Below are 14,908 nucleotides of genomic sequence, written 5' to 3' on the forward strand. Positions count from 1 at the left end.
TGTAGTTTTCTATGGTAGCTCTCATATTATTTTTCTTTTTAATACTGTAGTAGATTTGATGTTCTCGCTGGCCACGTTGAAGTCGTCCACCGGCTTCGATCCACTTCTGAAGCAGTAAAAAAAATAGGCCAGGCTACTCCGTACTACAACTTCGCCACTGAAATAGCTTCTGGGTGCTCATCTTCATTGGTCCCATGCTTGTAGAGCTTGAAAGAGTCATGAACAGCACGTTTAAGAATAGTTTTCCTACATTGTATCCATCATGGTTTCACTTCGAGACGCATCAACAGCATCGCATGAACGTTGCTATCAACTATTCTAAAATCTCGATCCCAACGTGGCACCCTGCTAAAAGAAGTTTGCGATAGTACGGTCCGTTACGATGAATCTGTGGCTGGCCTACTGGCCAAAACCTTTAGCGGTCATCCTACTGAGTTCTCACTCGCTCATTTGCGCTCTACGACGCACAACTACAAACACCAGCCGCCGCCTGCACCTCCCCAGCCAAAGCAACAGCAATCAAGATGAAGTTCTTCGCCACGATCCTCGTTGCTGCTGCCATCGCCTCGCAGGGCCTTGCGGCTGACACTACCACCACAGCCACAACGACGACGACGGCGACGACCGCGCCTGCCACAGCCACGACCACACCGGCCACGGCGACGACGACAGCTACAACCACCACTACGACCGCTGCTACTACGACGGCGCCTGCAGTGACGACTGCAGTGACGACTGCTCCTGCAGCTGCTACGACTGCTACAGCGACGGCTGCCCCGGCGGCGACGGACGCCCCGGTGGACACCCCCGCCACGACCAACTCGACCACGACGGATGAGACCGACGCGCCGGTGGACGTCACCGATACGACGGACGTCACCGACGACTCGACCGGTTTCGACGAGACGTCGGATGAGGCGGACAGCACGAGCGAGTCCGGCGTTGACGACACCACCGACGAGACGAATGAAACCAGCACCGTCGACAATGGCCCGGGCGTGTCTAGCGGGTCGAGTGCGGGCACCACCAACGTGGGGGACACGTCCAAGTCGACTGCAGGCTCGACGACCTCATCATCGGCATCGGGAAGTAGCGCTGCTATCAGCAGCCAGTCGATCACGCTGCTGTCCGTTGCGTCTGCTGTCGTTGCTACCACGGTCGCCACCCTCTTCTAACTCGCCTTGGAAAGGCTTTACTCACATACCCATTTATCCATTGATATAATGAAAAGCGCACTCTTGACGCGCCAAGTTCATTCAAACCGTTGTGTCTGTATCCAATGTGGTGTCAATGTCAGCCATTGCCCAACTGAATACCCCAATCCTTCTTTATCCATGGAGAGCTTGACGGGACCACGAAGTCGCGCGGCACGTCGCGGTGCCCATGCAGCTGCTCGAACGTGGCCAGCATCGGTTCCACACGATCTTCCCACTTCTTGGTAACTGGGGTCATCGAGTCGAATTCGATTGCTTCCAACGCGTCCATCGATCGGGCAATCTGGTCAAAGTAGGAGCCGCGGCTGCGAATATTATATACTGCAAAACCAAGCTTGTGGCCATGCGATTGCGTCGGCCAAGAGGCATCCGCAGGTACCTGAAAATACCTCGGTACTCGACAATGACCGCGTAGTTAACAAAAAGTCTCCAAAGCATGATCCTTGGCGGATCATCATAACAATAATTCCAAGTTTCAGACCCCACGACAGTCCAGGCCAGTTATCATCCTGTCCTGTGGCACCACATACGATTGCGGTACTACAATGCGCTCGCTCCACTCAGATTCATAGAAGTCCCACACAAAACCAAACTCCTTCAAACGACTCTTGTCTCGTGAAACTTGGGTGAAGAAAGCGCCTTGGCGGATTTTGCTGACAGCCTTCCCAAGGCTCAGACCCCACGACAGTCTTGGCCAGTCTTCATCGGATGGCACCACAAATGTAATTGGCACTCGACAATGGCCTTTAAGCCGATGAAAAGTCTCCAAAGCCGGCATGATGCGCTCGCTCCACTCCGATTCATGGAAGTCCCACACAAAACCAATCTCCACCAATCGAGTCTTGTCACGCGAACTCTGGGTGGAGTACGTATCGCGACAGCGAATGCCTTTAACGACTTCACCGATTTTCAGTCCCCACGACATTTTTGGCCAGCGTTCATCCGACGGCACCACGAACGCTTGCGGTACTCGGCAATGCTCATTCAGTCTGTGAAATGCCTCCAAAGCGGGCATGATTCGCTCATTCCACTTCCACTCAGAATCATTCCGCATAAGCCCCAACGCCTCGTCTGGTCTTGCCTTAATTGCCGGCACCACCTTCTCGCGATGCTTGTGATTGGATAGCGCCAGGCCAACGCTGAAATTCAGTCGCTCCAGCTCGTCCTGGTCCCCCTTCACTTGTTCACGGAAGTCTCCCCGTTGACGTATATTTTTTACCGTGCTGCCCAGATATTGATCCCACAAGTGTTCAGGCCACTCGGAGCTCCTCGCAATGCGAAACGTTGTAGGCACGTCCGTGTGCCCCTTCAACTCGTAAAACCTCCGCAGTGATGGCAGCACGAACACTTGCATTGAGTAAAGTCCCAGGCAAACTCCAGCTCGTCCAGCTCTTCCCTCTGCTTCGGGTCGATCTTTCCCTCTCTCCACCGCTTCCGCAGCCACTCGGCACGTTTCCCCAGCCGATACCCCCACGCTGCTTTCGGTCACGCCTCGTCTCCGCGAGGGACAACGAACATCACGGGCACCATCAGGTGCTTCTTGAGCTGGAGGAACGTGAGGAGCGATGGCTTCACCGCCTCCTGCCACGCCAGTGAATTGTTCACAGCTTCCACTGCGGCCTGTCATGGCCTCCCGCGTCAGAGGAGAAGAAGCGAGGCGCCTCGCAACGACGAAGGATGGGCGTGTCCTCCGCAGTCAACCGAGAGAAGCCAGCGCCCGCAACGCGGACGCCGCCCGCGCGCAGCAGGCGACCCCGCGCCACTGACACCAGCCGCAGCATTTGGTCGAGTGGTTCGCAAAGTGCTGAAACCGATTTTCGTCTAATCATAACTTACACTACTACGGTACCCCTGAGGTCGATCTATCTAAGTACCCCCTATTCTGTTCTGGTACACCCCTGCAGTGCAGGGTAGACAGTGAAGCTTGCTGATGTTCGCCCCCTCACCACGCACAGGTCACCTGTGTTCACCACCTGTCACAGGTGGTGAGCTCCGGAACTTTGGCATTTCCACCACAGCCAGCGCCATGGACGGACCGCGCAGAAGTGAAGTGCGTCTGCGTCGAGTGGGACGCTCTTCAGCCTCTCCTCGTCGCTGGGAGGGGCGTGTGAGTAGACAACGGGACAACGCTGATTTTGTGCTTCTTTGCACTCCCGTCCGAAGGCAAACCAAGACTTTTTTCATCCAGCTGCCTCGAACTAAAACTTGGGCAGGTGATGCAGTGAGTTGGGGGCTGCGAGTTGCGAAGTAGGGGCCAGAAATGCCGCTTAATGCGTCATGAGAGGTGGGGAGGTATGGCCAACTTGAAATGCCTTCCCTCTGAGCCTTATGCTACTAACTCAGGTCGGATATAGCTAAATTGGACCAACCGATCATGTAGGAGCTCCATTTTATATAAATCGGACTCCGAGATAACGTCAAATCGGGCGGCAAAATTGTTGAAAACCACAATACATGAGGGCATGCATGTATTTGATCTGTCAGCAACCACCAAAATGATAGTACCCGTGCGCAAAATGATCCAGTTCAGCTGGAGTTTCATGGCCGTCGGCCTCGGCATATGTAGCAACGTCCTTTTCCTCATCAAGGCACTCATAGTTCGTCCACTCCACCAGTTATTTACTTTGGAGTCTCCTCGCAAACAATGCCACCTAAGTTAGGACTTTATTATATGCTCTTACACAAAGTGAATGCTGCTCAATAGATCCGTACAGTAAGTACTCCAGACTCGGGAAGTCGGTGATTTTTTTGGAGGGGGGGGGGGGGTATCCGTAATAGTGTTGATTGTGATTAGACGAAAATCGGTTTCAGCACTTTGCGAACCACTCGACCAAATGCTGCGGCTGGTGTCAGTGGCGCGGGGTCGCCTGCTGCGCGCGGGCGGCGTCCGCGTTGCGGGCGCTGGCTTCTCTCGGTTGACTGCGGAGGACACGCCCATCCTTCGTCGTTGCGAGGCGCCTCGCTTCTTCTCCTCTGACGCGGGAGGCCATGACAGGCCGCAGTGGAAGCTGTGAACAATTCACTGGCGTGGCAGGAGGCGGTGAAGCCATCGCTCCTCACGTTCCTCCAGCTCAAGAAGCACCTGATGGTGCCCGTGATGTTCGTTGTCCCTCGCGGAGACGAGGCGTGACCGAAAGCAGCGTGGGGGTATCGGCTGGGGAAACGTGCCGAGTGGCTGCGGAGGCAGTGGAGGGAGGGAAAGATCGACCCGAAGCAGAGGGAAGAGCTGGACGAGCTGGAGTTTGCCTGGGACTTTACTCAATGCAAGTGTTCGTGCTGCCATCACTGCGGAGGTTTTACGGGTTGAAGGGGCACACGGACGTGCCTACAACGTTTCGCATTCCGAGGAGCTCCGAGTGGCCTGAGCACTTGTGGGACCAAGTGTTGGGCAGGTGAGAGCAGACCAGGAAGAGCTGAAGCGACTGAATTTCTGGTTCGGCTTGGCGCTATCTGGCCACACGCGTCGCGAGAAAATGGTGGTGAATGTGATACCGGACAAGGCTCACTTGGACGGGCTGGGTTCTGTGCGGAATGATCGCGAGTCAAAGTGGAGTGAGCGAATCATGCCAGCTTTTGAGGCGTTTCACCGACTAAATGGCTATTGCCGGGTGCCTAGGCCTTTTGTGGTGCCGTCGGATGAACGCTGGCCAACGCTATTGTGGGGTCTGAAGCTCGGAATAATCGTTAAAGGCATTCGAAGAGGCACTTACTCCACCCAGGTTTCACATGACAGGGCTCGATTGGTGGAGTTGGGTTTCGTATGGGATACTTACGAATTCGAGTGGAGCGAGCGTATCATGCCAGCGCTGGAGACTTTTCATCGACTGCACGGTCATTGCCGAGTGCCAGTTTCATTTGTGGTGCCACTGGATGAAAACTGGCCAAGGCTCTTACTTCACCCAAGTCGCTCGTAGCAAAACTCGTTTAGAGGAGTTGGGTTTTGTATGGGACTTTTCTTAATCCGAGTGGAGTGAGTCCATCATGCCAGCGTTGGAAACTTTTCATCGATTGCACGGCCAAACTCGTATGTGGTGCCATCGGCTGACAACTGGCCACGACTGTCGTGGAGTCTCAATCTTGGACGTGTTGTCGGCGGTATCCGTCAAGGTGCTTACGTTACCCAAGTTGCTCGTAGCAAGACTCGCTTGGAGGCGTTGGGCTTTGTATGGGACGTCCTTGGCTTTGGATGGAGCGAGCGTATCATGCCGGCCTTAAAGACTTTTTATCAAGTACACGGTCATTGCCGAGTGCCAGTGGCTTTTCAAGTACCTGCAAAGGCGCCATAGCCTACAGAATTGCATGGCCTCAAGCTAGGTTTTGCACTTGCTGGTGTTCGCCGCCGCGGCTACTACTTTGACCAGATTGCCCGATCGATGGACGCGTTGGAAGCAATCGAGTTCGACTTGATGACCCCAGTTACCAAGAAGTGGGAAGATCGTGTGGAACCGATGCTGGCCACGTTCGAGCAGCTGCATGGGCACCGCGACGTGCCGCGCGACTTCGTGGTCCCGTCAAGCTCTCCATGGATAAAGAAGGATTGGGGTATTCAGTTGGGCAATGGCTGACATTGACACCACATTGGATACAGACACAACGGTTTGAATGAACTTGGCGCGTCAAGAGTGCGCTTTTCATTATATCAATGGATAAATGGGTATGTGAGTAAAGCCTTTCCAAGTCGAGTTAGAAGAGGGTGGCGACCATGGTAGCAACGACAGCAGACGCAACGGACAGCAGCGTGATCGACTGGCTGCTGATAGCAGCGCTACTTCCCGATGCCGATGATGATGTCGTCGAGCCTGCAGTCGACTTGGACGTGTCCCCCACGTTGGTGGTGCCCGCACTCGACCCGCTAGACACGCCCGGGCCATTGTCGACGGTGCTGGTTTCATTCGTCTCGTCGGTGGTGTCGTCAACGCCGGACTCGCTCGTGCTGTCCGCCTCATCCGACGTCTCGTCGAAACCGGTCGAGTCGTCGGTGACGTCCACCGGCGCGTCGGTCTCATCCGTCGTGGTCGAGTTGGTCGTGGCGGGGGTGTCCACCGGGGCGTCCGTCGCCGCCGGGGCAGCCGTCGCTGTAGCAGTCGTAGCAGCTGCAGGAGCAGTCGTCACTGCAGTCGTCACTGCAGGCGCCGTCGTAGTAGCAGCGGTCGTAGTGGTGGTTGTAGCTGTCGTCGTCGCCGTGGCCGGTGTGGTCGTGGCTGTGGCAGGCGCGGTCGTCGCCGTCGTCGTCGTTGTGGCTGTGGTGGTAGTGTCAGCCGCAAGGCCCTGCGAGGCGATGGCAGCAGCAACGAGGATCGTGGCGAAGAACTTCATCTTGATTGCTGTTGCTTTGGCTGGGGAGGTGCAGGCGGCGGCTGGTGTTTGTAGTTGTGCGTCGTAGAGCGCAACTGAGCGAGTGAGAACTCCGGCGGGGGCTTGCTATAGAAGTTTGACCTGCAAACAAACTCATCGTAACGGACCGTACCAGCGCATTTTTCTTCTCCTGCCGTTGGTCGTTTTGCAACGGTGCGAGTGTTGATACCTTTTTCGGAGGCCTGCGATTGTGGAGGACAAACAAGAAGCACTTCCCTTCTTCTCGGTCATCGGTCATCCAAAGATAAGTTGCTGCGTGTGACTCATGTATATAGCTTTTAGCCGGAAAAAAACTAGTGCTTCGAAGGCGTGAGCGCTTAGCTTATTGAAAACTAGGTTATTAGTATAGGCGTGCGGATTGAAAAGTAAGCTTAGTTTGTTCTTCCATAGTTTTCAAAAACGTCGACAACTGCAGCAACCAAAAGACCAAGTACTAGTAAAAGATATCACAACATGCAAAACTAGCTCCACCCACAATTCGGCACAGTGATAGCATTTTCCACGGCAGAAGGGGTTCGTTCACTCCGTCCGAGCTCGCTTGTTCCGAAAAAGTTGAGCGATCTCCTTGCGCGCCTTCTCCTTCTCCATGCTATTCGCATCCCACCTATTCGCCCGAAGATCGATTACAGCTTGCACTCGACTCGCGAGCTCAGGTGGCAGGCGCGTACGGCCATTTAGTTTGCTTTTCAGCACCCAGTAGTACTTGGACACGAGCGCATCTTTGGATTGCAGCCGCTCACCGATCGACTCCGACTCCAACAGCGTGCAGAGTGCTTCCAGGTTGTCTTTGTCTGGGCCAACGTGCGGATTCAGTTGCTCCAGCTCACCAGCGATGTTCTGGCGGACGTCAAGCAGAACTTCCATGCATCTGTGCAGCGTCGATACCTCCACAATGCCACGTCGGAGCAATGCGGCGAGGAAGTGCCACGTCCCCAACTTGCGTTGCTTCACCTTCTCTGCGTCCGCTTTCCTCCTTTTCTGCTTGCTGTTGACGCCCAGCTCGCGTTGGTAGCACCTCAGGAGAACGGTTCGAACGGGGTGCCCTTCTGCTGCAGTTTCCGCTGCACCGCGGCTTGGATATGGCCCTTGTAGCACAATCTGGGGCGTCACATCGTACAAGCCGTCACATTGATCTTTCCAGATCTTGAACAACTCCCCGCCTTGGTTGAAGCACGAGTTGTAGACCAAATTTGCAGGTGCTTCGTCAAGTTCTCGATCGCGAGCTCGACGAGCTGCTTCGCTCGAACAGAATGGGCCAAAAACCAGTCGAGGTGGTGAATCTTGGATCGTCAAGTAGATCAACCCATCCCACACCTTCTAGTTAACGCCAGTGAACACTTTGCCTCCAGTTCCTCACAAACGTCAGCGTATGCATCACAAAAATGGACTTGGTTCAGTGCCCTCTCAAAAAGAGGGGCCACGGCATCCTCCAGCTCTACATTTGCCAGCGACATCTTCTCGACAGGAGGGCAATACGAAGAATGCGAAGGGTTTATTTTCTCCGGGAATCGCCAACGCAATTTCTAGGACAAGTGCGGGGATAACAACTGCCGATCTTCGTTGATGGAGACTGACTACGTAGTCGGATCACTCTTCGTTGAGGTCGGTACGAAGAGTAGTGATCCCTTCAGCCACGCGGGCACCCAACGCCTTCACCAGGTCCTGCACGCTGATGCGCAGCTTCACGGTCTCGGCACCGCCGCCGAGCCACAGGAAAGCCGGCTTGAGCGCCGCGACATCTCCCGCCACAATCACCTTCGGTACAGTAGACGTATTCAACGATTAGTCAGCCTTAACTAACACTTCTTGCTCGGTGTTAGCGATCGTACCGGAATGGGGGTCTTCATGCCGAACGTGGACACTCCATTGTGGCCAAAGCCCGTCAGCTGCTCCGACACCTGCACAAGGGGCCCAATAAAGATCAGTACCAAGGCAACATAGCAAGCCAATGACATCCGCCTCCCACCTCTCCGGGGGCGTGCTGGAAGTTGAATTTCTTGCGCGACGGACGGTCCGACTCGGGGATGCTGTCACGCACAAAACGGCGGAGCTGCTCCGCATCGAGCTTCGAGTTGTACTGCAGCACCACGCAGTAGTAGCTAGGGGCAGGAAGACAAACGATAACAACAGCGTCAGCCTCCACCTTCCTTCGCTGCCTACAGCCACTGAGTCCAGCTCACATACCGGCTGTTGAGCGGGTCCTCCACGCCGCTGTTGGTGCACGCCACGTTCTCCACGATGATGCTCTTGCACAAGTGCGGGGTCGCACAGCCCAGCAGCTCTCTGCAGGTATGTAAAGTTACCGTTAGTGTAAAAATTCTTAGTGTAAAGCGCTCAACTGCTGGTAGCTGCAGCATCGATGTGACGCACGCACCCCCTCTGGGCCAGAGTCCACTGGTAGTAGTCGCCCGGCGCCGTCTTGAGGGCGGCGCTCGCCAGCTTCTCGCGCTGCAGGTGCTGCTTCACGCGCCTCACGCCTTCGAGGTCGTCGAGCGAGCGCTCCAGCGCCTCCAGTCGCTTCTGCGCGGCCGCCAGACGCGCCGTCACCTCGTCGATGGTTGTCATTGTTGTCAGGTCAGTCGAGCTTATAAGCGAGGGGATCCGCTAGCCTAATTGAATTCTGATATGGCACCTAAACTACCTTAGTTTGGGCACATTGAAGTTGTCGGCCGAAAATAGCAATAATAGAACCTCTCGAAGAGTGTAGCCATCTCGGAGTGAAAAATAGAACCAACCTCCATCTTGCAGCGCAACGTTTGACCGTCTCAAGATTCATTCGGGCGCCGGGTCTGGACACGTTGCAGCGCTTGTTGCGTGTAGATTACTGCGACCAACATGATCGGGAAGCCCGCGCCTCGAGCCATGAGCTCCAGGACCTCGGTCGTGCAGTCGATGGCCTCGATGAGCACGGTGCGGACGGTGGATCGCGAGCGGCTGCGAGACAAGGCGCGCCAACTGCAGATGAAGGAGAATCTGCGCCTCGTCATGTGCGCCCGGCTGCAGCAGAAGCTGCGCAAGAGCCCCAAGGTGGCGGAGGAGATGGCCTCGGAGGTGCTGAGGGTCATCAAGCAGCGAGGACTCCCGGCCGCTGATCTGTCCGACGCAGCGCTGGCGGAGATTGTCAACGAGCTCTCGACGCGTCGGCAGGAGCAGCTGTCGCTGGCTGCGAACACAGCCAGAAGACCGTCGTCATACAACCAAGAGCAGCTGGAGCCGACACCGCCCACCAACCTTCGCTTAGCTCAAGATCGCGCGTCAGGGAGACGCTCTTCGAAGAGCAAGGAGCGCCCCAACAACAACTCGGTGAGGCATTCTAAAGTGGGCTCTCGTGGCCGAGGTGCGTCCACTACGGGCGCCATCACGAATCGAAGTGTGGCAGACGACGATAGATACATCACCGAGTCGCAGCTCCAGCAGAAGAGCGTGGGGTTCTCGTTGCCTCCCCGTGTTTCGCCCAAGAAGGAGCGAGGCAACGGAATCTGGGAGGAGATTGTCAAGTACAGCTCCATCGAGGAGAAGATGGACGCGGAGCGCGCGAAAGAGCGCAAGATGCGCGAGCGTCGAGACTACACGTCCAAGCTGGAGGCTCAAGTCTCGCACAAGCGCAGCACTAAGCAGCAAGAGCGCGAGAACAGCGCCGAGTTCCACCGCCAGCAGCTAGAGCGGATTCGAGAGGCTGACGACGAAGAGCGACGGAAAGAGGAGGAACGTCTCGAACGTGAGCATAACCTCATCGCAATCCAGACACAGCAGCGTCTAGCCAAGCAAGCGCAGCATGAGCGTGAGCGCGCGATCAAGAAGGCCCAGGAGCAGCAAGCGGCCGAGATGCTCGAGAAACAGCGGAAGGACGATTTGGCTCGCGAGAAGGCCCGGAGAGAGGCCGAGAAGCGCCGCGTAGAGCAAGTCTTCCAGGACAACGAGGCCCAACTGGAACAAAAGCGGCAGCACCAAGCACGCGAGCGCGGGTTGGAGCTCAAGCTGGCGGAGGAATACATCGCCATGGAGAAGAGGAAGGACGAGGCCCGCAGGAAGCAAATCGAGACGATGGCGGAGAACATCAAGAAGAAGATGAAGATCTTCGACGATACGGCTAAGGCCTCCACCGACGCCAAGGCCCGCGAGGAGGACGAGCGGGTGCAGCGGTACCAACAAGAGTACACCAAGAAGCAGGTTGAAGACGAGCGGAAGCGACGAGCCGATGCGGAGGCTCGAAGTCTCGCGCAGCAAGAATATCTGCGCCTTCAGATGCAGGAGAAACGCGAGCGCGAGGAAGCTCTCAAGCGCGATATGAACAAGCAGGCCGATCTGTGGAAGCAGGACCGAGTCGAAGCCGAGCGGCGAGAGAAGCTGGCGAGGCAGCAGCGAGCCATGAGGAACCGTTCGCAGCAAGAAGTGCTGCTCCAGCAGATGCGCGAGCGTGAGCAGCGTAGTCTCCAGGCAGACCAGACTCATCTTGAGGTGCAGTTGAACGCTCGACTGCTGCAAAAGATTCACCAACAGGCTGGCGCTGCCCAGAGCCAAGCAGAAGACGTCGTGTCCGAGACGCAGAACCGATCTCGAGAAGTAAGCCGTGCTGTACTGTGTCTATCGATTCCTGATGTAGAGATGCTAATGAATACTCCCTCTCTTGTGTGTGTGTGAACTGCAGCTACAGGAGCAGGAGCAGGCCTTGCAACATCGGCAATCGCAGCGAGCAATCAAGTTCTAGTCGTAGTCGTATCAATCAATACACGCACTAGCCCCACCTTACAATTGTTATCGTTTTTTTTAATTTCATTTTTTTTGCTGTCAGTATGCTAACTAGCGAGCGATCTCCGAAGTGAGCGTCACCCAGGACGTGCAGATGAGCAGCCACCTGAGCCCACTAAGCACTCGCTAAGAGGTGTTCAGCTCACCTGCCTACATGGAAGCCATGCAGCGTCTGCTTGGTGGTGGGTGGACGCTCCGGTCGCCGGATAATCACTTGGTGCGGGCCAGCTCCTCTACGAACTGACCCAGCTCCTCCTGCACCCGCTTCCTACTCACACTATTGTCGTTCTTGAGCTCGAGCCACTTGCTGAAAGCCTGGGGCGTCACGGCGCTCTCCTTCTTCAAGAGCTTGAGCAGCTTCTTCACTTCATCTGTAGAGTGCCAACAACAAACGTTAGGTACCATGGCCTTCAACAAGGACAAAGTACAGAAAGATGGATCCTTACCGTTGTCAGACCGCGTCTGCATGATCGCCGACACTAGCCGAACCTGCGTGTCAGTGTTGCCGCAGAAACCGGTCAGCAGCATGCACCGCTCAGCCGACGGCAGCTCGCCCTCCTTCGACAGGTTCAGGATGAACAGGCACGCGTACGAGGCGAAGAGCGGGTCGTTGAGCATTGCCTCGGGGATGTTATCCCCGATGAATTTGACAACTTCATCGTACGACGAATCTTTGCTCACACGCTCCACGAGTCCAAAGGCAGGCTCCAACGGGAACACATCCATGATATCGTACTTCTTGATCCACTCTTGCATGTCCTTGGGCGATCGCGCGTAGGAAGGCAACACGCTCAGTACCGTCACGTTGGTGGCACTGATCTCCTTCTTCGCTTTCTCCACATCGGCCGCCTTCAACAGCTTTAGGATTTCACCGAGGATAGCAGCAAGGAATCCACCGTCAACCAGCTCCTCCATCGCGTCCTTGTCCACGTTCTGCAGACAACCACCAACAATCCAATCCACCGAAACGCCCGTCAAGCTCGAATCCTTGATGAAGCGGACCACGAATTCAGCCATGTGCTCGTGAAGCTTCGGCACATCGCACCAAAGATCACCGCACAGCTCAATCGTCTTCTCAATCGCGTAGCGGATGCCAACGAACGAAACCGTCTTCGTTTCCAGACTCAGCTTGTCGAGCATTTCAACCATCTTTTCACGCGCTTCCGCCTTCGCGTCGATAGCCTCCTTCAGAACTTCAAAAGCGAAGACGCGGTTAACGTCCTCGTGGTTCTTAAACTCCTTCTGGACCTCCACAAGACACGCCTCGGCTTCCTTCAGATCAACAATCGAGACGTACTCCTCAGCGATGGATTTGGCCTTCTTTCCGATCTTCTCTTGGGCCTCGTCGTCGAGCGGCGGGATCACCTTGGCACGAGCGGGGGATTGCGGCTTCTTCGCACCAGCCGCCGGGGCACGACGGGAAGGGAAGCTAGCTGGCGATCCGCTAGGGCCACCACCGCGTGGTTGCCGAGAGCCAACCCCGAAGGCAGCAGGTCGACCTGAGGGGCCTGTCTTCACCGACTCATCACGGGCTCCAAAGCCACGCGGGAGCGTCATTTGTCTGTTGCTGTTTCCACGGCTGCTCATTGACTGCGAGTGCTGGTACACCGGCGCCATAGTTGAACGGCCACCGTTAAATCCATCGCGGGACGAGTTCGATCGGCGGTCTGACCTGAAATGGTCGCGATCTCCACGGTCGCGGCCTCCACCACTCGGCGCGCTGCTCGGAGGCGCACGTGCTTCGCGTTCTGCCTCCTTACGGATTTCGGTCAGGGTCTTCTGCTTCAATTCCTTTCGGCGCGGCTCCCATCTGTGCTGGCGCAGCTCGATCACGTCCTTGATCATGAAGGTAATACGAGATGACAGACGCTTGTCCTTCACCAGCTTGTTCTCCATGTAGTGGAAGTACGCCGGGATAAAGCCCTGGGCACCATGCTTGTCAAGGTCCTTACCCATCGTTGTCAGCAGCTTTGCCAACGACTCGATGCTCTCCTCATCCGGAGGATTGTTAGGGTGCACACACACCATCATTCCTTCACTGTTCGGGCGAACGTCCATCAGCTTCATGATACACTCGTGCATAATGCGCTCTTGGAGCATACCCTTTCGGTACAGCTCACCGATGAATCGAATGTTACCAAGCATACGCAGCTTCATGATCAGTCGTTTCTCTTCGTAGTCCGCTTCCATCTGTGGAGTGATTTTTCCTTCCTCCTTGTCCTTCTTGAAGCTCTCCTCCAGCTCCTCATAGATGTTATCCTTTTCGAACTCTTCTTGGCAGGCATTCAGCAAAATGCGCTTGAATGAGCACGTCTTGATAGCGGAGCGGCTCGCACCCTCGTGGTTTTCGAAAGGACCATTCAGTACTTGGTCCTCTCCCAGATCATCCAGGTCCTGGCCCGACCAGTAGTACTTCGGCTCCTTGGGGTCCTCTTCCACCCAAATCTTAATGAACTTGTGATCACGGACGCGGACTTCGCTCAGCTTCATGTTGGAAGGAGCAGGGACCGGTTCAAATTCATCACCACCAGCCGACTCCAAGGCGCTGCTTGCGTCGTCGAAAGGTCCGACGACTTCCGAATCCGAATCAGACATGGCCGTCCAGTAGAACATCTTGTCATCGTCATTCTGAACAATCTTCAGGAACGACCACACCTTCCAGTTGGTCTCCAGGTGCACACACAAGTCTGCGTACATGTCACAGAAATGCGGCTCGCCGACGGCCTTGTCGAAAATGATTTTGATGACCGCCTGCAGCATCTCGAGGCTTTCCATGTTGATAGCTGTCAACTGTCCAGCCAAACGGTCGAACTTCTCGCGGGTCATCTTGTTCATGATAGAGTTCACATTCTTCTTCGTCACTTCCAACGTCGAAGCATTCTTCGTAGGGATCCAGCGGTTGGCCGATCTCGTCAAAGGCTTCACAGGTCCATCCAGAAGAGGCGGATCCGGAGGACCGCCACGACCACCACGGCCGCCGCGGCCACCACGCTCTCCCCTGCCGCGCTTCGGAAGGTCCTGCGACCGTGCCCACTGGCCACCGCCCGAGCCACCGCGCGATCCTTGGCGACCCGAGCCGCCCGACTGCTTCTCACCACGCTCCCAGCCAGCTCCACGACCTCCGCGCGAACCACCACGCGACACAGCCACTTCACTGGTAATCTCCATCGACGGCCACTTGGAATCCGGGCCTGTAGCAGCAGCCGGCAGTTCCTTGTACTGTTCACGGAAGCTGTTTCATGACCAAATACAAGCATTTCGTAAGTGAAAATTGCATTCGCGTGCTCACGTCAGTCCTCTCGTAGCGTACCTCATCATAAGCTCCAGCGTGTAGGTCAGCTTGCCGCCTGCCTTCTTCTGAACGACAACGCTCACGTCCGTCGTTTTCTCGACCGCGGTAGATGCCGGCTTTTCAGTGACATCAGCCTTCTTCGCCTTCTCCTCCTTTTCCGCAGCCAGAGCCTTCTGCTGCAACGCGGATGGAGCAGCATCCTGCGCCGGGGCCTTCTTCTTCGGCGAGATGGACTTTGATTGCTTGGCAGTGGAAACCTCCTCCTTCGTCTCCTTAACAGTCTTGGTCTTCGGAGATG

General features: G+C 55.8%; 7 protein-coding genes across 7 annotated transcripts; 3 read left to right on the top strand and 4 right to left on the bottom strand.

Annotated features, from left to right (window-relative positions):
- Positions 1-524: 524 nt before the first annotated feature.
- On the top strand, positions 525-1,175 carry PHYSODRAFT_341221 (hypothetical protein; the record flags this gene model as incomplete). The annotated part of the gene is made up of 1 exon (XM_009539531.1): positions 525-1,175. One exon carries the CDS (start codon positions 525-527, stop codon positions 1,173-1,175), a length of 651 nt encoding a protein of 216 aa, XP_009537826.1.
- A 271-nt stretch (positions 1,176-1,446) lies between these two features.
- PHYSODRAFT_362367 (hypothetical protein) lies at positions 1,447-2,568 on the bottom strand (the record flags this gene model as incomplete). The annotated part of the gene is made up of 1 exon (XM_009539532.1): positions 1,447-2,568. One exon carries the CDS (start codon positions 2,566-2,568, stop codon positions 1,690-1,692), a length of 879 nt encoding a protein of 292 aa, XP_009537827.1. The 3' UTR covers positions 1,447-1,689.
- A 2,209-nt stretch (positions 2,569-4,777) lies between these two features.
- On the top strand, positions 4,778-5,779 carry PHYSODRAFT_530680 (hypothetical protein; the record flags this gene model as incomplete). Its single annotated transcript, XM_009539533.1, has 2 exons — positions 4,778-5,117; positions 5,508-5,779. The coding sequence occupies 2 exons, from the start codon at positions 4,778-4,780 to the stop codon at positions 5,777-5,779; spliced, it is 612 nt and encodes a 203-aa protein (XP_009537828.1).
- Positions 5,780-5,897: 118 nt separating this feature from the next.
- Positions 5,898-6,530, bottom strand: PHYSODRAFT_251896 (hypothetical protein; the record flags this gene model as incomplete). The annotated part of the gene is made up of 1 exon (XM_009539534.1): positions 5,898-6,530. One exon carries the CDS (start codon positions 6,528-6,530, stop codon positions 5,898-5,900), a length of 633 nt encoding a protein of 210 aa, XP_009537829.1.
- Positions 6,531-8,156: 1,626 nt separating this feature from the next.
- Positions 8,157-9,175, bottom strand: PHYSODRAFT_565874 (hypothetical protein; the record flags this gene model as incomplete). Its single annotated transcript, XM_009539535.1, has 5 exons — positions 8,944-9,175; positions 8,754-8,852; positions 8,536-8,668; positions 8,399-8,467; positions 8,157-8,324 (listed from the first exon to the last, which is right to left on the bottom strand). Exons 1-5 carry the CDS (start codon positions 9,132-9,134, stop codon positions 8,157-8,159), a joined length of 660 nt encoding a protein of 219 aa, XP_009537830.1. The 5' UTR covers positions 9,135-9,175.
- A 229-nt stretch (positions 9,176-9,404) lies between these two features.
- On the top strand, positions 9,405-11,277 carry PHYSODRAFT_251822 (hypothetical protein; the record flags this gene model as incomplete). Its single annotated transcript, XM_009539536.1, has 2 exons — positions 9,405-11,132; positions 11,218-11,277. The coding sequence occupies 2 exons, from the start codon at positions 9,405-9,407 to the stop codon at positions 11,275-11,277; spliced, it is 1,788 nt and encodes a 595-aa protein (XP_009537831.1).
- Positions 11,278-11,528: 251 nt separating this feature from the next.
- On the bottom strand, positions 11,529-14,552 carry PHYSODRAFT_529995 (hypothetical protein; the record flags this gene model as incomplete). The annotated part of the gene is made up of 3 exons (XM_009539537.1): positions 11,529-11,689; positions 11,765-12,065; positions 12,108-14,552. Coding segments are annotated over 3 exons (2,907 nt in total), but the record flags the coding sequence as incomplete, so codon positions are not given.
- Between the last annotated feature and the right edge of the window lie 356 nt (positions 14,553-14,908).

Source organism: Phytophthora sojae (assembly GCF_000149755.1).
Source record: "Phytophthora sojae unplaced genomic scaffold PHYSOscaffold_13, whole genome shotgun sequence".
NCBI classification, from domain to species: domain Eukaryota; phylum Oomycota; class Peronosporomycetes; order Peronosporales; family Peronosporaceae; genus Phytophthora; species Phytophthora sojae.